This window comes from Branchiostoma belcheri, unplaced genomic scaffold (genome assembly GCF_001625305.1).
Source record: "Branchiostoma belcheri isolate BF01 breed outbred unplaced genomic scaffold, Haploidv18h27 scaffold47, whole genome shotgun sequence".
In the NCBI taxonomy this organism is placed as follows: Eukaryota; Metazoa; Chordata; class Leptocardii; order Amphioxiformes; family Branchiostomatidae; genus Branchiostoma; species Branchiostoma belcheri.
The window spans coordinates 936298-957606 of record NW_017804098.1 but is presented as its reverse complement, the minus strand read 5'-3'; the positions used below and the strand labels follow the sequence as shown (position 1 = coordinate 957606).

The following is a 21309-nucleotide window of genomic DNA, read 5'->3' as shown; positions in this document are numbered from 1 at the left end:
TAACCACCCATGTAACCAAATGCAACTTTACAGTTTTCACCCATAGGCAGAACATGCTAAAGGCTTACATGTAGCATTGAGTAGTAACCTTTTATTTCAGATAAAAGGCTATTGAAGCTCAAGAACTGTGACAGATCTACACAATTGACATTCATATATATCAGACAGCAGAAATATTACAAATGCATTCAGCATGTGTGTCAGCATAATAAAAGCTTGACCATGCATAAAGCTGTAGCAAATAACAGGGTAAAAGGTCAAGGGACAGCAGTCTTTGCCAAGCAAGACACCAAAGGTTTGGACAGCAAAGCAGGTTACAGGTACAGCCAGTTAGTACGACCACAGCCAATCTTGTCATGTTTGAACTCCCACTCTCACCAACATGGGTGCAAACATTGCGTTAGGTCACATGATGTGGACTCTCTGTTCAACACTCAACAATAGGACCACAGGTTTAGCCACAGTCCTACCCAGGAAATAACATCAAACAGCCCTATCATAATCACATCTCTCAAGAATTTTTCATGAATATAACCTTTTTTGGGAAAACTTTGGGACAAACATGGCACTATGGCCAATCTTGTGTGAAAGTGCTCAAACTTTTCACAGCATATTTACATGATTGATTGAACACATTGCATTTTGATACTCAAGATATTCAAGAACAGTAGCTTCTGTTGTACCTATGGATGCTGTAATGCATACTTAAAACCATCTTTTTCTACCAACCCCACTATTCTGTCAGCCAATACTTAGTAGTTGGTCTGATGTCTGGATCACCGAGGTTGACTGCTGATACATTGGCTTTATTGGAATTATTCAAGTTTTCTTCTTAACAGAACAAAATAATGACATCTAAATCAGTAGTAAGTCAAGCACTGCACTACATTCTAAACTTTGGTAGAAAAGGAACGGACAAAAGCACACAATAAAGCTGTTAGGCAAACCGACTGTAGACACAGTAGAGACAAGCTGTTAGGCAAACCAAGTGTTGAAACACAAGAGATAAAAATCACACAAAATCCCATAATGGGCTCAACATCTAGTCTCAAACTAGCACACAAAGCCAAGAGAGTGCAGCCTAAACATCAACTGTAGAAATGAGATTCTTGGGCATGGGCCTCAAACAAGATGAACTGTCCATGAACTATATCCTGCACTCCATAGCCAAACTCCTTGTAACTAAATAAATCATCTTAATTATCTGACACTGGAAAAACATTATTCCACCTAACTTCTGCCTTTATGACTCAAAACTTGACTACATTCATGAAGTAAGCAGTTTGTATCTGTGTCTGTATAGCCTGTATACTAACTTGATATAACACACCAGCGTCATGGTGCAGCAGGAGCTGGTTTCATCACTTTACAGTGTGCCTTAAACATGAATTCTGCACTATGATAATAGTAGTGAGACTAAGATGTAGCAGACTATACATTACTCCAATATACAATTTACACAAATCTACATGAAGTACTCAGGTTTGTTTGAATGGAAGGGTTCTCCTGGATATGGAATTCCAGGGAGGAATGTGTCACACCTAGTCTTTACAGAGATGTTAAACAGAGATTCTACTTCACGTGGCCAATCTACATGACACTGAAAAGTTTTGGTGTGACCTTTACACCTGTTTACCTTTTTTTCTGTACTTTCTTTTGACTAACACACATGGTGGAAGCGGACACCAAAAGTTTCCTTTTTCATGTACTCACGCAATTTTTGCAGGCATGTAGAGGAGAACAGGCACGATGGGCGAGTCGTCGTTCCCATACACAATAAACCCCATCTCCACCAGTCGCTGCCGGAAGTACTTGGAGTTGGCTGCCAGCTGCTTGATCCTGAGTTGACCTGGGCAGCAGAGAGATCAAGGCAATCACACAATACAGTTAAAGGTACTATTGTTTCATCAACAAATATCTTAACATAGAACAACTTTTCATAGAATTACTACTTGTGCCTTAAAATGGTCAGAATAGTCCTCATAATAATTGATTTTCTTCTTACATGTTGAAATGTACCTGCATTCTAAATCTTGTTCATGAACGTCTCTTTTCTACAAAAGTTACATCCTGAAGAAGCTTTTACTATGGTACTAGCAAGTGCTATGGTACCATTTATTAAATGTTACACAAAAAACCTTTCCCAGCCTAACAGTATTTTCATTCAGGTACAGGTGTGGTACCTATGGTGCCATTCTGCCATCCAGTATCTTCCTTCCTGAACTACTTTACAAGTAGAGACAACTTAAGCATTTGTTGTTTGGACCCAAGAATGATGATGATGAATGGTGATGTCCTCCTTCAAAGTAAAGTTTTTATCACAGTAGAACCTCAGTAGATGTCAGCTTTACACAATGCAGTAAACTGGGGAACCTTACCTCTGTTTGTACCATCCTCACCCATAATGATCTTCATGGAAGAGATGACCTGTTGTGCCACAGGAGCTGCCATGGAGCAGGCATATGTGGTGCTGTGAGAGTACGCTCGGAGGTGGTTGATCAACCGCTGCGAACACAGGAAGAAAAAGATGCCATCCTTTTAGCTCACAAAGACATCATGTAAAAATACAAATCCATGAAATTGCATTTGATAACTTCTGTTGAGAATCAAAAACAATATGCACTGCTGTGAAGCTAAGACTAACCTTTGACCCTGCTATGTAGCCTCCTGCAGCCCCAAAGCTCTTGGTGAATGTCCCCATCATGATGTCCACGTCCCTGGGGTCCACACCCCAGTACTCAGTCACCCCTCTGCCTGTCTCCCCCAGGGCCCCGATGCTATGGGCCTCGTCCAGGTACAGGTAGGCCCCGTACTTCTTCTTGAGACGGATGAGATCCGGCAGCTTGATGATGGAGCCCTCCATACTGTAGATCCCCTCCACTATGATCAGGATCTTCCTCCAGGCACGGTGTGTCCGCGGCTGGCCGTTTATGATCGCTTCCCTCAGTTTCCTTTCCACATCTTCAATATCTAACGATGATACAGGTAGAGCATAAAAGACTTCTCTTTTGTTTCTTAGCAAAACCTTACTACTGCTTCCACCTGTAAATGCTAAATACTTGTACTTGTTCTACTTAATCATTACATACTCAAACACATGGAAGTAAATATCAAATTATAATATCAAATATTTGTACCACTTTATCACAAACTCAAACATAAACACGATCTTGAAACAATATCCCAAATCAGGCTAATCTACTAAGATTATCACCTCCGGCATGACTTTGAGCCAATATACTCACCATTGTGTTTGAAGACCTTGATGACAGTACTACACAGCCTAGCCCCCAGCACAAGAGATGCATGGTTTAACTCATCACTCAGGATAAGGCATCCCTGTAGACATATAACATGTCAATAACAAGACTTAACTCTAGGAGGAAAATATCACACTTACCCAGCTGTACAAACAGCTTGAGGCCTAACGACTGCCTGCACTTTATGTTAGTAACTACGCCGTACTTCAGCTACTGCAAAATTCTCAAAACAGAGCTCGATCCTTAACCTACCTTCCCACCCATGAGGGCTGGAATGTTCATGGAGTTGGTGGCAAAACCCATGCCAAAGGTGACAGCATCCTCCACGCCAAGGAACCTGGCTGTTGTCTGCTCAAGTTCTTCATGGATTCTGTAGTTTCCTGTAGTTATCCAATATAGTCATGTGTCAGTACAAGTACATGTTGATTTGTCAGATAACTATGTACAAAATATACATGAAGCTACATCAATGACGAAAACCATCTGTAATTATGCAGGCTCAAGATGAATTACTAGTATGTTATACACATGTATGATGTAGGTAATCTACAAGTAAAGAAGATGCAAACCTTATAAGTTAGACTACAGTACACTAGATGAAACCTTTTGTGAGTCTTACCAAGTTCCTGTCTGGTGCTGCAGACTCCTGCTCCATACTGCTGCAAGGCCTTTGCTGCAGCATCTGCACAGGGACCAGTGTTCTCTGCAAACCCCAGGTAGTTGTAGGAGCCCAGATTCACACATCGTCTTGACTTGCCTGTAAGCCTGGTAGAAAAGATTTTAAAACATTGTAAGCAGGTTGAAGTATTCCAACTTATTGATAAGATTTCACTACAACATAGTACTTTGGCATATATACATTTGTACATGTACTCCTATAGTTAATACATGGAGCATACTCCTACTTTCTGATCAACAAACAAAACTATTCTGGGCTGATTTACTTCTTCATTTGCAAACTTTCTTCCCTCTTTACTTTCAGTATCTTGCAATGATCCCATTTCTTAATTTTAAACTGTCTTAGAATGTGATGTGAGTCCTGTCCAGTCCTGCCCTAAACAGCTATCTGATTCAAATGCACCTACATAAATCTACTAGTCAAGCCCTATTTGAGAGGACAATCTGAATGAATAGATCTACAAAGCACTAACTAGTTGCTACATGGCTTATTACAAATCACCTCAGGTGCCAGTTGCCATCATCGCTAACCCTCTCTGAAACATCAAACTCTGCAGACGGTACACTGCAAATTGGCCTGTTCCAACAGTCCCTGATTCGTGTGTAAAGATTCCTGGTGTAGAAACTCTCAAAGGACTGGTACAAGGGAACAAAATCCTGGGGGAAAACATTGATTTTACAACCTGAGTCAAAATAAAGACATGAACATATGAATAGTCTTAATTAATGTTAACCCCAATGCTCAGTATGCAAATCAAATAGAATGAAATGGTATAAGTACTGTATAACCCTTCTGGTAACAAAGGAGAAAGGCATTGCCCAATACTAATTACTACTACTAACTAGTATACAAACAATTTTTATAACTTACCTTCATCTTTTTCCTTTCTATGGTTGAATGTGTTGTTTCCACTCCACTCTTCCTTAGAAAATCTCTAAAGTAGCCAAACAGCACCAGCATGCCATAACCCAGGTATGTCAGGCAGGCCACCAGCAGGGGTACTGGTTCAAAACTCTCTTGGGACATCTTCTTGATCTTATGTTGGAAAAGTAGTAGGATATATAAAGTCAATTAAAAAGTCAACATACAGTTTTCTTCATTTCTAATTTGGTTCTATTGTTACTGTAAATAGAATCAAGCACCTGACATGCAAAAAAGCAAAGGTCATTCCAGATTTTTTAAAAATCATTTCCCACTTTATAACTATGAAAACTCACAAACTGGTGGGGCTTCATGAAAACCTGGTTCTTGTCTTTGCTTTATAAGAAAAGGCAACAACTCGTGCTGAAATCTGAATTCTTCCAGAGTTTAGCAGAGCAAGTCAAAGCCGTGAATGAAGAAACAATACTAAGTGTGACAGAGGTGTGAGTCAGACTTCAGAACTATATTACAAGGCAGTATGTCCTTGCATGTACATGTAGAAACAACCGGTCCAACACAAGTGAAGTCTAAGGTTGCTACTTTCTAAGTCTGTGATACTTTAAAACTATGAATTTTGAACAATCTGAAATATACTGTCCTGGAAAAATTAAGCACCTGTCATTACATTGATAACTAACTTAGTTTTAGTTAAAAGTTGGAAATGTAATATTTTTGCAAAACTAAAGGTGAGACATGTTAACGCGTTGATGATCATGTGACTTTTAGATTCATGATAACCTGTTGCTTAGTGATTGTCGTGTAAGTGTTGTTAAATTTATCTACTTGTGGTGTGAATTTCTTTTTGGTTACAAGTGGTAACAAAGTGGATCTCCACGTTGGCAAATTTTGTAACACATCCAACGGGGTCAGATCAAGATCATTTGGCCAGATAACTGCCAAAGTTTGGAACACTTTAAAACAAGGACAAGATCAGTATCGGTGCTTCGTTGTGGCTTCGACCCTACAATACAATTGTACACGGTAATTCGTCTGGTTTTAGTACATGCGAAAGTTTTAACTCAACCACCGCCCCGCCCGACCGGTCACTTGTCAGTGAACTATATAAAATGCCATCTTGAAGGCGGGGCAAAACCGTCCGTTTCCTTTGGGAGGGGTTCGACCTCACCTTGTCATCCTTGTAATGCGGGACGTGACCGTTCGAATGTTGGATGAATCCATTGGACTCTTTAACGTGTCCGTTAGCTGTTGGTGCCGAACCTGACAACGTGTTTTCGCCTCCGAGGACCATTTTGTCGTGAAACTATGTACAGTGACTCATTCCGTTTCTGAGGCCTCCATGCATATCGAGTGCAAGGGTTAGAGGTCAACATATTTTATATAATGTACGGTTTTTGATTGGTCAGTTTATTTACGCGCCAAGCCGGATCAACCAATGGCAGTTGTGTTTTTGTAAAGCCATTGAGGGTCGTAGGTCACGTAACCAGTCTTACAAGATTGTCGTTTTGCACGTAAGACGATTTTTGAAGAGCTGCACTGTTCCTCGAAGTAGCGAGTTCTGAAGGAGTCGAGGTGAGTCTCACGCTAGTCTTCGCAGAAAAAAGCAGCCCGAGTATTATATCTACAAATCTGACGTCATTACTGGACATGCGTACAAAAAAATTTGGTTTCTTGCATTACGTCAGAAAATTCCGTCCGACGGCCATTTTGGTAGTGTAAATAGATCCATAGCTGGAAGACGGACGTTGCGAAGAAGGACATTTTTAGGGACGAATTGCTGGCATACTTACGACAAACATTGTTTGCATAGTAACCTTGTAACCTGGGTTTAGCATGGACCAGGATTTCAGTGCATTCGAGGAGCAGACACGCCCATTTGAGGGTAATAATCTTGACGACTTCGTACAGGTCGGCGCGCCCGGGAACCAGTTCTTTCACGCAGACGATCACGAGGCCGAGGGTGAACCGGTGAGCTCGAGCGGCAGAGACGAGGCCGAGGAAGATCTGTACTTGGGGTCCGACAACCCGGAATCTTCGGAGGCACAGGCAGCCCCCGTCGTAGACAACCTACTTGACTTCGGGTTTGAACCGCCGCCGAAGATGGCCGAACCCATATCCGCGGTGCCCGACTCGTCTGCCGCCGAGCCCGCCATCAAGGAGGAGCTCGAGCCCGTGCCGGAACCAGCACCAGCGGCAGGTGTGAACTCCGAGCACACTTTGTGGCTCTCACCACTAACTACTAGACTTCTCTGTAGATACGCTAAGTCAAAAACACGCCAACACCCTTATTTTTGGTAAAGTTCTACAGATCCCTAGCCCCCAAAAATACACCGAACATGCGGGTTCAAAGTCCTACAATGGATTTAGCTCATGATGTATGTCCCATATATGAAAGCCAACACGATAATTTTTAGAGACCAAATACACCAACACTGTTTCAAAACTTGGTGAATGAAACGATTTAGATGTTGCTTAATGTGTTTTGCTCTAATAACCTCTCTTTGCTGCGAAGCATCTGGCATTAGAATGCATGCAAATCAATGAAATGTCTGCAGACAGCTGCTCTGCAGAGCAACTAAAGGCAGGAAATGGCCAGCTAGAACGTGATTGTAATACTAACTCTGTTCTAATGTGCTGCTCAACCTACTAATGTGCTGATGGTGCAGTAGAGCTGCTGGCTGAAAGATATCTCTTACTTCCTTTTCAGGCTCAAAATGGCTTGAGTCCCAGAACATCGATCCCAGAGGTAACAGCTGATTAATGATTAATATTTTAAGATGATATTTTAATATTTGTCGCAACATTGTGTGCCATCTTCATGAAGTGCAGGCTCAGAAGTGTGATCACTTGCAGCACAAACTAATGCACAGTGCTTGTGTGTTCACCCTGTACCTGTGTGTGTTCTCATGTTCAGCCAGGTAACACAAGGCACTACCTCAACCAGCACTACAACCTGCTCATGTTGTAACATGTAGCACCCTTTCTGACATCAAAATCACCGGTAATATTACTATTCTGTTGCACCTCAGACCTGTTTTTCCAGATTCCCACAATATCTAAGTTGTGCCTGACAGTGACTTGGGTTTTGTCCATGGGATGATGCATCATTAGACTGTCTGGGCCATGCCTGGGTGTGGCTAGCTATGGTGCAAGGTTCGATACAATGTGGGACAGTGATTAAAAAGTTTGTGCATGATTGTCACATTTCACTGGACATGAACAAGATTGTCACATTTCACTGGACATGAACAATTTTGGAGTAGAATTTTCTGGAAAGATGCAGCTGTCTGTGCTGTGGTAAATTTGTTTTGTACAAATTCAGTACAGCTTGACTGGTTGGATTTTGACAGATGGTTTTTGGTAGCAGTTTTTTAAGGTTGTTTTGATCTATCTAGGAAGTCAGCAAATTTTACAAAGAAACACATAGGTTGTGAGATGAACAGATTTCTTTGCTATGTAGATTTAAGACTTTACAATATAGTCATGGGAGATCCCTGTTCTAAGTTGTCCATTGAACTCCATTCCCATGTCGTAGTCCATTTTGCTTGCCTTTTGACACAGGTTTGTGTGTCCAAGTGTCTGAGCCTACAGGTGAGACGACTGATCAGGGGTTATTGACCTGTTTGAAGATTTTCCAGTCTGGTGTAAATAGGTCAGACCAGGAGACAACATTCTTAGACCAAACAGAGATCAACTCTGAACACTACATCTTATTGTTTTGCTCTTCATATAACTTTGTAAGTAGGCCGTAGGAAAGGAGCAGTTGGTGTTGCGTCATTACACTAATGGAGGTCAGTAAACAAAGTCTCAGGTGTTTGGAAGAGGGATAGGTTTCTGTGTGAGTCATAGTCATATGACCTCCAACCAACCAGTTGGCAGGATTCCAGTAGAGGGTTAAGCCTATTGTGTCATGCACCAATTAGGTCTAATCTGGATGTGTTTGCTGCATTAATTACTCAGTACTGACTGTTTTCAGCTGAAAAAATATCTCAATCATTTCAAGTTCCCAGTGGCCAGCTGTCCCTGCTGTCAAGTCCACACAAGAAATATGATGAATTGTGACGGGTGTTAGCTAGTATGGAAATATTGTTTTCATACTTGTTCAGTTTCCATCCTTAGGAAATTAATGTTGTGATTAGTGTTCTGTAACTTCTGTACCATCCTTCAGATCTTGTCTCCCGCATAAGTGACCCACATGCAGCCAGCTGAAAATAGACTTGTATCAACGCCAAGGCAAATTCACCAGAATGATAAGTTTATGCAAGTGGCCTTGCGACATATCATATGTCAACTCATCTGTCTTTCACTATGGATGTACATCACATCTCCTTTATGAATAACTTTTTTTTTTATAAGTGATTGAAGAAAAGCTGTCATCCGAACGGAATATTTATATGATCATGTATTTATTATTTGTACAGTGAATTTAAAAATCGCCTACTCTTCAGTTTGAAACTTTGAAATACCGTAGACCTATTTTTTTGTCACATTGACCCATGGCTTGGTTTTCACACAAGACATTCTATGGTTGACCTATATTTCACAAGATTTGGAGATAGGTTAGTATACTGGTCTCCTCAGCTTAGTTACGCTGTCCTGTTATGTCTGGAGAAAATCAGTCAATACTAGCTATTAGTATTACGCACAAATCAGGGGAGAAAAGCAGTTACTACTAGCTATTCCACACAAATCTGGGAAAAAGCAGTTACTACTAGCTATTCCACACAAATATGTTAAATTAACACATGTAAAACTACCAAATGTATGTCAGAATTAGGTAATGGCAAAAAATATCAAATTAATGATGTTCATTTGTTCTTCAACATAGCCTTGTCCTTAACTCCTTTCCTGTCCATTGTTGTTATACCTTGCCCCAGGTGTCTTTTATAAAATGTGTCCATATCTATGCAGAGATACAGTTAATGAGTCAATATATGTAGTTTTACTCAGAAGACCTCCTAATTACTAGTATTTGTGCTATGAAAATGTATTAGTATTAGGCACCCCACAAGAGATTTCATGGCAATGTGAGTAGAATTTTAAATGAGTTGTTTTTCCTCTCAGGCAACACTGCTGCCATGTAGTATGCTTTTTAGCCATTGCCACAGTGGCAAACTGCTGCTAAGAGCTTGCAGTAGTACTGAAAAAACAAATCAGATCCTCCATCCTTGAGTATTTTATGTTTTGTGTCCATGGTTTGTATGTAAACTGGCAAATCATGTTACAGCATGGAAGGGTTTGTCTATAGTGATAGGGGTGGGCTTCCCAGTTCTTCCTACAATTGATGCCCCAAAACCCCAAGCATTTCAAATAAGAAGAGAATGGGTAATTTGAATGTCTAGCATACAGTTTACATTGCCTACTAATTAGTACAAAATCATATTGAATACTGAGGGGTGAACAGTGGAAAGCCGAAACAGCAGAAATGCTGTCTCTTGGGTTCAGATTGTATCAGGGCATGAACCTTGCTGCTAGGTGTCCTTGTGCTTTGGTGGTGGTGTGTCCCCAGGCCATTAATGGATATTTGGTACATTCAGAGTGATGAAGCTATTCCTTCTGGTACAGATTATTCATATAACTTGAAAAAAATTGAAGTGACATGGTTTTCACAGTTGATAAGGCATAGAGACATAGATTTAAGAATATTAGGAATATAGAATGAAATAGGACATGTGCCAGAAAATGGACAGCTAAGCCTGTACCACAAGAAGATAATGGAAGGGTGTGGCAATGGATGGGATAACATTCCATATCAACGTATACAGACAAACTCAGCTGCATTCTTTGGGTGCCTTTTCTTGAAAATTAGTCATATCATATACATGATATTGTCAAAGGTATGTGATGTCTGAACTTGCATGTTACAAGCTAATTTAGTGGGCATGAGGATGGCATGTAGTATGTACCTGACTGACGAGAGCAGATTGAGCCAGCCATTTTGTCCCCTTAGGAGATGTTATAAACATTGCTAGCCCACCTCAGGCAACATGTAAAATTCAAGATGGAATTCTATTGTAGCATAGAAAAAACACTTCCATAGTGACTTATACTGCATTTTTTTTAATATTCAGCCCCAGGATCAGTCTTCTGTTCTGCATAGTCTCCTTACACACAAACAAATAAATAACAGATAAAACATATACTGTGACTGAGGCTCAAATCTGATATTTCATGAAACATTCCCTCCAACAAAAAATGATATTGTTATTAACTCAATATGATATTTGCAGACTTGTATCTTATACATCAGCTTAAACTTCTGTTGGCTGTAATTAATGCTATATTCTAGGGTAAAATGATCATGTTTTTCTCATAGCCATTAGGTGTGCTATGTTGTACGTGCAGCTCCTGGTGTCACATGACTGCAGGCGCGTGACTGCACTGACTTGACAGTGACAAATGTTAGAAGGGAGTGTACAGGAGCAGTGTTCCCTGCTGTAGTACTGATGGAATCATTATTACTGGAGCCTAACAGGATTCCCATGATTAAGTAACATAATGCCATATACAATATTTTTTTTCCTGGATGGCTGAAAAAGTATAATAACTGAGATTTTCTATGTAATGCCATGTTTCAAGCTTCCTAATCATTTCTGCACAGATTGAAACAAATGTTACATCTACCTGTACTGTGCTTAACATGGCATTATTAAATCATGTTATTAGATAATCGTAAATTTATTCAAATATCTATGATGTTATCAGCATTTTGGAATATAATGTCAGTTCCAAGGTGTAGCACTTGGCATTGAAAAAAAATATAGCTCACTGCGCAAACTTCCTGTCTACTAAGCCACCTTGTTTTTTTAATTGCCCTCCTTCGCCCATCCTCAAGCTTTCCATAATGACAATTTGGCAGATCTGCCAGCTTTAATTGGCAATGTGACAGTCATTCATCATCTAAAATTGAGTAAGTACTTAACCGAAGGTTCATAATTATGTGCTGCACAATTAATACGTTTATTGCAGCTGAAGAACAGTTTTGTCAGTAGTCTTATTAGCATTCAGGATTGTGATTTTCTGTTTCGTATTTTTTTTATAGGCCATCCGCATGGTGAGGTTTCAGTTAATTATAATGATATCTTATTGGGTAGTGTGAGGTTTTCCATCTGTCAAGGAATGGTGAATTATTAAATCAAAACTTGGAAGAGTGATTCATCTAACTATATACATATATGTGGATGTCTTCATAGACTTAAATTGATGTGAAATTATCATATTTGACTGTTAGAACTGGAGGAATTACAGGAAAAGATAAAAGAACAAATACTTCAAATGATATCAGATATTTCACAAATGAGGTCTTATCTGTGTCATTAGTGTCAGTGTTTAATTTAAAATGATTTCAAATATTCTGTTTCATACAATGTTGATTCTTAATGACTGGCCATGTTTTTTATTAAGGGAAATAACCCCATGAAAAATTAGAAAACTAAAGCATTTGAATTGTATTGTAACATGAAGGACATGGTGCACATGGTACATTCTTGAGATGGAAATATGGGAGGGGGGCAATGGACCCATAGGCTGCTAAGGCTGTACTATTTTTGCAGTGGTAAACTCGGTCAGTTTTGGGCATGAAAAGACTGAACAGCTGTCAGGATTTACCGGGGCCAAATGGCGGCTACAGGGAGCACAGGTTTGTACTGGAAACTGAAGTTAAATGTGTAGATTTGATGTAAACTATAGTCTTTGGTTGATGAAAATATGTTAGTGGTTATGTTCTGCTGGTGTGTATGTACTGGAATAATCAGTAAGAAAATAGACAAGGCAGGAACAAGCAAAGTGAACACCATGCTCAGAAGCAGCGTGTCTTTGTGAAGGGTGGGGCAAATTCCTGTAAGCCATGCTGGAGGCTACTTCAAGTCAAATGCTTATCTAAACTAGTGTACCTGGTAGTTGCTTGACCCATGACAGTATTTTGCATGCTTGGATATACGGTAGGTATGTTTTCAGTACTAAGATTTTCTGGGGCAACTCTTGGCCATCTGTCAGATAGACACATGTATTACCAATTTCTCCATTTCAAGGACTGAACCATGATCATATTGCAATATATATCAATGTATGGACCTAAAGCTTCAATTACCAAATGATAATTCACTTCACTACGTTACCTAAACAGTAACTTGAGTAAGGGTTTATTCCAGCAAGAAAATTGCCTCAACCCTTCTTATACTTAAACCTTTGTCATATATTGTATTCATGTTGTTATATCACCACATGTACCTTGCCTTTCTGAAGTATAGATATAATACATCATGGGTGTTTAAAATACATGTATGTACCTGATATTTGCATGAGTGCCTGACTGCATTATCTGGCCAGTCCCATTGAAAGCAGCTAGTGCATGGACCTACATGTATTGCCGGCATGGATGGATGAAGTCTATTCTGGGAACAGCCAGCATTCATGTGGAAATGTCATGTAATACTAATGCTACCTAAGCCCCATGGGAGTAACTGTTAGCTGTATATGAGTACCCCATCAAGCTGTCCATTGACAAAAGCAGCATGTATCCAACCCATTTCGTGTGTTTGTCATATTATTTTAAATTGGAGACTCAAATAATAGCATACATTATTTTAGTAAAATGACAAAAATGCTGTTTGTACAGAATCTTAAAAAAATTAGTGAATATGAGATCATAACTAGGACGATAATATAGAGCATTCTGTATTTTGGACAACATAATGGCAATACAGTAAGACTAGGATATTGTACACTGAACCAGTAATTTTAGTTTAGACAGGAATAGATTTATCAATATGTCTGGGGATTCAGACAAGAGTAAGCTGATAACATGTAGCAAGGAGCTGACTTGCAGTAAGCAGTTTATCATTGAAGACAAACTACTTCATGTATTGCTAAGCCATTGTCCCTGGTTCATGTCAGTACTTGATATCATCTGACCCTGTGCAATTAGTAGAACAGTATATGGGCGGCAATTAATTTTTTATGAGCCATTTTGCATATTTAATGGTTAGGTCATGGTGATAAGTTATTTCTTTGCATTTCCATATTTGCAATAAAAGCAGGTCCAAATTGAAATGCAGAATGTATGAAATGATACTATTACAAGCAATAATTGTATCAAATTTACAGGTATGGAACTGCCTGAGATGTACAGCGTATTTGATTGTATTATTCAGGTAAAATCCCCAACCCTTACTGGGCCCCAATGCGCAGAACACTAAATAGGTAATATTCCATTCCCCCTAGGTTGCCTGTATATTATATCAGAGGAGAAACTGTCATCTTTCAATAGCCCCCAGGCTGATAGAATGGCCAATCAGCCAGCCAAATTACAGTTATTTGCGAACATGCTTCCTACTGTCTGTAGTTCCAGGGATGCTCACAGGTTTGGCATGGAGGCACACATTAACTGTAGCAGGGTTTTTATAGCCGTCGCTGCATTGTGTGGGGACGTTGCTGCAGTCTAGTGTTGAGAGTGTCCGGTTTATTACATTTGGTTTATTACATTCACAAAACAGAATAACACCAGTATCTGTTATGCTGCTATCATCATCAACTGCACATATGTATATATGAAATGATAATTTAGGTTCAATGTTGCCTGCCATGCTGATCTTATACTCGGAGCATGTTTGCAGGACAGAATTTTAAGTAGTGCTAGTTAAAATATGGCTGTACAATAAATCCTAATTGGAGAAGGATTAAGGCTGCACAGAAATGAGTTGGAACTTGGAATGTCATTTTTAATACATGAACGGTGGATATGAATATGATACTGTGTTAAATTCTTAAGTGGAATGCAATCATCTCTTACATGTTGAACATGTGATATTCTGCTGTGTCATGGTTGCATGGAAGGATGAGGCTTGTCAAGCACGTGACTGATAAAATCTCACTCTGCCTATTATGGTTGACATTATGTATGATACTGCAGCATGCTTAGTTCATATCGTCCCAGGAATTGTACACTTTTGATTTAAACTTGGTTTTCTAAGCTACAATCTGTCAACATTATCACTTTCTTTTGTGTGGTTGTGCCTTGTTTTTGTACATGTCATTTTGTGTGGTATTCCTTGGTATCCCTAATTTGCAGTGTATCTCTAACCCCATGTGACATTTGATTGTAACTCCTTTTAACCCTGTGTTTTTGTTTGCCATGTAGCTTATCATAAAGTTGGTTAAACTTTTTTAATTATTGAATTTTTTAATATATGATTGATTTATTCATATGTTCTTGATTGATGATGTCAGCAAGCTAGTAACTAATTTCGTTGAAGATTTTATCATGAAAGTGATATTGGGCCTGTTGTTTAAGATCTCTGCCACATTGCCAGGATGCTTCCTGCACTGTGGCAACAGCCATCTACAATCAGACTGGTCCATATGCGCGGAGCTCCACAGACCCGCTTGCTATGTATGCCTTATCAGGATTGACCAACTGTGTCTTTGTTTATCGCCATAGCCGACGCTGAACCTAGCGGAGATGCTAAGGGTGCTACAACGGCAGCCAGAGGTAGGCTGTTTTCATGCAAATGGATTTTTGGGCAGCACTTGCTGTGCTGTTGCTTACAGTTACTGTAGCAGTCTGTGATCCCTTCGTTGCCCACTTTGCTGCTTATCACATAATATTTATTTGTGTGCCTTCTGCTCAGCATCTGTAGGTCATTTATTTTTTATGGCAGTATCGCTCCCCTAAATTACTATCCCTCGTAGAGACCTTTCAGATTTACCAGGTATGGCTTCAGTCTTCTGATCTAAAGAATCCAAGCTAACTCAACGTGGGTCAGTAAAAGGTTACAGGTAAAACAGATTGAACATCTTAAGTCTGTGTAATATCAATGGTGTAAATCATTACTGTTGTACATTAAGATATATAGTATATACTGTCTACACCAGTATGCTGTTGTGTCCAATAGTCTTTATGGCAAGTAAGTACATAGCCCAGTTGTCAAGGTACCAGTGCAATAATTACTGTGAAATTATGCACATACTGCAAGAACTGATAACCTATCTTCCTTCTAATCAGATCTGAAGACTAAAGTTAGAGCCAATACATCAAATTAGGCCAGTCTGACAGAGCAATTATTGCCTTCCCTGTGGCAGGATTATTGAAATAAGTTTTTTTCAGCCACTATACCATGTATGTTTGCAGAGGCTCTACAATGATATTTCATACTATTGACATTTTTAAGAAAACTGCCTCCTGGTTCAATATGGGCCTGTCAAATTCAGATGCTCCCAACAGTGAAAAATCTGTATGGAAATTTATCTCTGACTTGATACAGATTATGGTGGGCAGTTAAGTAAAGGTTCATTTTGCAGCACATACTATATGTTCAGGACAGAACATTATTAGATTGCCGTAGTAAGCCGTGTTTTGTCAAACCCTGGTAGCAGTGAAACATGCATGGGAACATGAATTTCTCTTCCAACACTATTTAGCACAGATGGTCACCCATGGTTCACCAATGGAAGCAGATGGGCAGTCAGTAAGGATGACTTTACAGATAACTGTCTGTTAAACTTAATTGCACGACAATTGTACAAGGTACAAAGTGTGATGCTGTTTGCTTCTGCCCGAGGCAGTCACTGTTAAGTCTATCATTAGTTGGAGACGAATAAAAGCAGACAGGCCTCTTGAAGCTTTCAGACAACATGCCACTGTTGCAGGTGTGCCTGCTTCAAGCACTCTCCGTAACAACCCAACTTCAGTTTGTCTTCACCTGGGTGTAATTACCAAGAGATGAGGCGATATGGCTTAATGATGTCGTTACCTCAGTACAGCACTGTATTCTGCTGATGACCATTTTGCAATAACGGTATTCCCAAATGACCAGTATTTGGATTCAAACATTGGCTTGGTCCTGGTCAAAGTAGTTAAGCAATTTTGGCATTATGGATATAACATCAATGATCTCCTTTTCCACAGTGTTTTTTCTTGTCATCAGGCCTGTTTGGTTCCTATAAGTGCTGCATAAGCCACCTTGTTTGCTTGATTCATTTCAAACTTGTGGTTTGTGCCATTGTTCTGGGTACAGGTCAGGCCTCATGACATATACACCTCCGAATGGGTCATGAGTGTATGTGATAGAAAATACAAAATGAATGCATTTGCTGTAAGCAATTAAGGTTCTACATTATTGATTGCCCAATATCATGTCATTTGATTCAAATATGTCTTTTTCACAGTGAAATAACAAAGTTGTTCAAACTATTTTCTAAATGTTCATGTCCAACCACTGCTGAAAACCACTGGCATGTTGGGTGTCTATTTGCAGCATGTGCCTTGTGTTTCTGGACGCCTGGTGAGAACTGGTTTGGAGCTGCATTGGGTCATGTCAAGGGGAGTCTGTACAAGACAGGACCTTGTAATGTCCTTTTCATGGAGAGATCTGTAAAACTGCATTTTGCTCTTGTTGTATTACTACTTTAAAAATGTATCATGGAGGAAATACTGTTGGTTTTGATGTTACAGTGATAAATACAACAGAAGATATAAATCTTTATACTAATGACTGTGTTCTGTCCAACTTGCAGTATTGGACCTGGTGTACTGGAAGGACCCCAAGGTGACTGGAGGGGTGTTCGGAGGCCTGCTGGTGTTGTTGCTGTCCCTCACCTTCTACAGCGTGCTGTCTGTTGTCGCTTACCTCATCCTTGCTTTGCTGACTGTAACAATTAGCTTCCGCGTCTACAAGAATGTGCTCAATGCTGTGCAGAAGAGCAATGATGGACACCCCTTCAAGTAAGTACATGGCAAGTAAATGGGTGTGAGACAAAACTGTGAAGAGGTATGAAAATAGTCTGTGTATTTGAAGTAATGATTTGCCAAGATTAATTTCTAAACAGTTACATTTCTTCTCATGACTGAAGAAAAGCAACTTTTAAATTAGAATAATGTAGGTCACAAATTTTCAACAAAAAACATCTGACAAGTCACATTTTGATAGAGTGCTGGCTGAAAACTTTGAATGAATATGTTAATTTAACTAAATAGGTGATTGTATAGCCCTGCCCACCTCCAATTGATATGCAAAACAAAAACTTAACCTGCTCAACTGCTCATTAAGTCTACTGTTTTTGATTGATAGCTGAGATTAGTCTATCTTGTGAGTCCTATAGCCCTGTGGTACCATGGCTTATCAGTATGGATGTACAGTTAATTTGCAGGGCCCATGCCTGGGTGTCGGGTAATGACCATGTCTGGGTGCACCCTGATGTGGGATATTTTTGTCCTCCTCCCATATATAGCAGCAGTATCACTGTGTCACGGGGTCTGGTCTGGTAATGAGAAACTTGACATAGTTCCATGGGGCACAGGATGACCTTGATCCAAATGGCACCCAGCAGCTGCTTGTAAATGTAGGACCCACATGAAACAGGATGAGATGTCAGTCAGCTCCAGTGGTGTAGTTATGGATGGAAGTTTTATTCCGTTCTAACAAATCAGTATACAGCTAAAACAATGATGCAATTGTTTCTTGTCATTAGAGAGTCCATTATGCTTTGATGTGTCTCATATGGAAGAAGTTGTCTATTAGAGTATGGTTATGATGGTAAATTACATAAGAGGCAAGCCAGGCATATTTAGCATATTCTCTACCACATACAAGCCCTTGTGGTGTATCAGGTAACACAAACGTACCTGTCTGCAGGCACCCGAATTCCAACAGAAATTTTATAAGGTACTGAAAACTGTTCCAACTACTGGTAGTCAGGTCCACAGATAGTGTTGAAATGGCTGTCACTATATTGTGGTCAAGGTCAATAACCTACAGGTCAGACTGCAGGCCTCTATTGTATCAACATGTCAAAATGATACATAATGTGGTGTTTTAGACTGGACAATATAAAAGGGCTTGCTTTAAGGCTTGTGTGTTGTTATGACAACAGGGAGTGGCTGGACCAGGACATTAACATCTCCACCGACACCCTGAACAAGTACTCGGACAAAGTCTTGAGCCGTGTCAACTGCATCACCAATGACGTTCGCCGGCTCATCCTCGTGGAGGACCTCGTGGATTCCGTCAAGGTATGGTACACTGGGTGCTTTGAACCTAGAGCGGACAGATTCATTTAGTCAAGCAAATGAAAATAAACATCATACTTAGGCTGTCGGCCACAGCCTGCTTTTTTTAGCCCTCACCTTCTCGTGCCTATGAGCACATTGATTTATCACACCAAGGCAGTAGATTTATGTATGCATGCCCTGTGTGAGTGGTTTTATGGGAGAGCTGGGACCACATCTGGGTATTATGTAGAGAAGAAAAGGTCAGTTCTGTGACCCTGATGACTATAAGATGAGAGAGCAGCAGGCAGAGAACATGGTCATTCTTGACTAATGTGCCTCTGGCTGTATTATCATGATTGAAACTAATATCTGTGGGGCCCAAATTTTCCATGACATGGTTCACTAATTTAATTTTATGAGATCATATATTACTCCCTGCTACCATAAAATGAATAATGCTCCCCCCTTAAGTTACACTGAGTCAGGATGTTCTTCAGAGAGGCTAGTAAGACCAGTTATGAGATATTAGTAAATCCTACAGCTATGACTTGGTTCTGATGGATGATTCTTGTTCCCAGTTTGCGGTGTTGATGTGGCTGCTGACCTATGTCGGTGCCTGGTTCAATGGAATGACTCTCATGATTCTGGGTAAGTGTTTATGTTACATGTATTATATTCACTAGAGATGATGATGGTATGCAATAGAGACAAGGAGTATACTGCTGGTTATCACCAAATGATGGGAGGCAAAAGGGCCTGCAGTATTAACGCAAATTAGTGCTAGTTTTTGTTTTGACCAATCAAAAACCTTGAAAGTCAAACATGTATATTCAATGTCCTTTTCTGGTATATAAATAGTATTGTGAGTTATTTAGTGAATCAGTGTTTTGCATGTATTTTGTTGAAAGTTATGCATTCTGTCTCCACAGCTCTGGTCGGTGCATTCACCCTCCCCAAGGTTTATGAACTGTACCAGGTGAGCACATCAAGGTTTTCTACTTCATCATGTCAAACTTCAAACAGCTCAAACCACTTTTTGACTCAGACAACTCCAATATGCATTCTTTGGTGTGATTTTATCTTTACTAACATATTTATTGAACTTCGCCTCCCACAGCCACAGATTGACCAGTACGTAGGTATGGCCAAGGAGCAGATCGATGGAGTCGTCAGCAAGTATGTGAAATCTCCCTTCTTAAACACCCCATGTTAATGATGTCATTTTGAAGCAAAGCGTGTCACATGTGGTTACAATTATTGAACTTACTGATATGACTTCTACTGGGTTCTAGTGCATGATTTTTCTTAGAGTGAAGTATCTAAAATGCCATGGGATGTCTCTTGCCCCAGGGTTAAGGATAAAGTGCCCCTGTTGAAGAAGAAGGAAGAGTAAGATGCAACAAAAGGAGGCAATGCCACGGAGACGAAGGAAGAAGAAAGGAGCCTCGAGCTGCCAGCAGTTATCATTCTATTGTTAGAGTAACATCAAGAGCTTGTATAAGTACAGCCTGATCGATAACAATGATAATAGTAATCAATGTACCACCTTTGAGAGTATGCCTTTTGTGAAGAATTGTCTTCTAGGGTCTAATAGTGCAACTTCAGTGTGATTCACTGGTGAGATTTCTTACTTTGATAAATGACAGTGCTGTCAGATTCCTGATGGAGGCAGCTTGTGTAATTAATTATAGTTAACTCTCTCTGCTGAGTGCGTACTGTGGTTGAGGTGCTTAATGGGGTAAACGTGGAGGACTGGAAGTGCTTCATCAGTTTTTGCATGACTTGTCAGACAGTGAAGCACTGGTCAATCGATGTAGTGTCAAGTGTACTCAAGCTTAAAGTTTTCAGCGGTGATTAAGATGAAACAAGTCAATGAGCCCAAACAAACTATGCGACTTAAAAAGCAAGATAAGCTAGCACTGTTTCTTACTGTTTGTATTGCGATTTGCAGTTGGAGGATTGTTGAGCACAAGTAATTAGATGTTAGCTATAGTCCAGTAGCACAAACTATATACGTATGTAATTGGATGTACATTTATGTACATGCTTCCCTTGACTGAGATATTGAATCTTGTGTATGATATACAAGTACGTTTGTCTGATGTAGTGTGATGATGTAATCTGATCTTCCTATCAGTCATTGTCATGGAGATGTTGTCAAGGACACCTTCCCTGTTGTCTGCAGTCTCGCTCTTTTGTTTTATTATTAAGATGTTGGAATCTGGTCAATCTTGATGTAGATGTATCAATTGATAAGTAAACCAATGGTTGATACCCACCAATGCCTTGTGTGAAATTACCTATGACTGATTTTATGATACCAGTATTTTATTTCCTTCTGAGTCCAGTTTAAAAATAGTCATCTAGATTCGAAAGAACAAGGCACCACAATAATAAGAACAATATTATTTTTGCACAGAACTTGTGGACATACATGTATGGATATTCACCTAAAGGGCAAGACTACATTTTTGGCTGCATGGCCTATATATATAATGAAGTGA

The 21309-nt window shown here is 39.8% G+C and overlaps 2 protein-coding genes across 7 annotated transcripts in view; one reads left to right on the top strand and one right to left on the bottom strand.

Moving 5' to 3' along the window:
* The window catches only part of LOC109479157 (serine palmitoyltransferase 2-like), an 8819-nt gene extending 2636 nt beyond the window's left edge, over positions 1-6183 (bottom strand). The window contains exons 1-9 of the mRNA XM_019781042.1: positions 5987-6183; positions 4810-4974; positions 4441-4595; positions 3880-4025; positions 3513-3640; positions 3246-3339; positions 2645-2970; positions 2379-2505; positions 1714-1849 (exon numbers count right to left, since the gene is read on the bottom strand). Coding sequence (XP_019636601.1) covers positions 1714-1849; positions 2379-2505; positions 2645-2970; positions 3246-3339; positions 3513-3640; positions 3880-4025; positions 4441-4595; positions 4810-4974; positions 5987-6109 — 1400 coding nt within the window. The 5' untranslated portion in view covers positions 6110-6183. The remainder of the gene's footprint in view (positions 1-1713; positions 1850-2378; positions 2506-2644; positions 2971-3245; positions 3340-3512; positions 3641-3879; positions 4026-4440; positions 4596-4809; positions 4975-5986) is intronic.
* A 106-nt stretch (positions 6184-6289) lies between these two features.
* Positions 6290-21087, top strand: LOC109479173 (reticulon-1-A-like). 6 transcript variants are annotated; one of them, XM_019781064.1, is made up of 10 exons: positions 6290-6390; positions 6727-7015; positions 7526-7564; positions 15257-15307; positions 17332-17539; positions 18688-18826; positions 19384-19453; positions 19735-19781; positions 19923-19981; positions 20156-21087. In XM_019781064.1, exons 2-10 carry the CDS (start codon positions 6919-6921, stop codon positions 20196-20198), a joined length of 753 nt encoding a protein of 250 aa, XP_019636623.1. In that variant the 5' UTR covers positions 6290-6390; positions 6727-6918; the 3' UTR covers positions 20199-21087. The 6 variants fall into 6 exon arrangements, with proteins under 6 accessions (XP_019636623.1, XP_019636624.1, XP_019636619.1 ...); XM_019781065.1 differs by lacking the exon at positions 15257-15307 and having other exon boundaries at positions 20156-21084; XM_019781060.1 differs by lacking the exon at positions 6290-6390 and having other exon boundaries at positions 6485-7015; positions 20156-21083.
* The last annotated feature ends 222 nt before the right edge of the window (positions 21088-21309 follow it).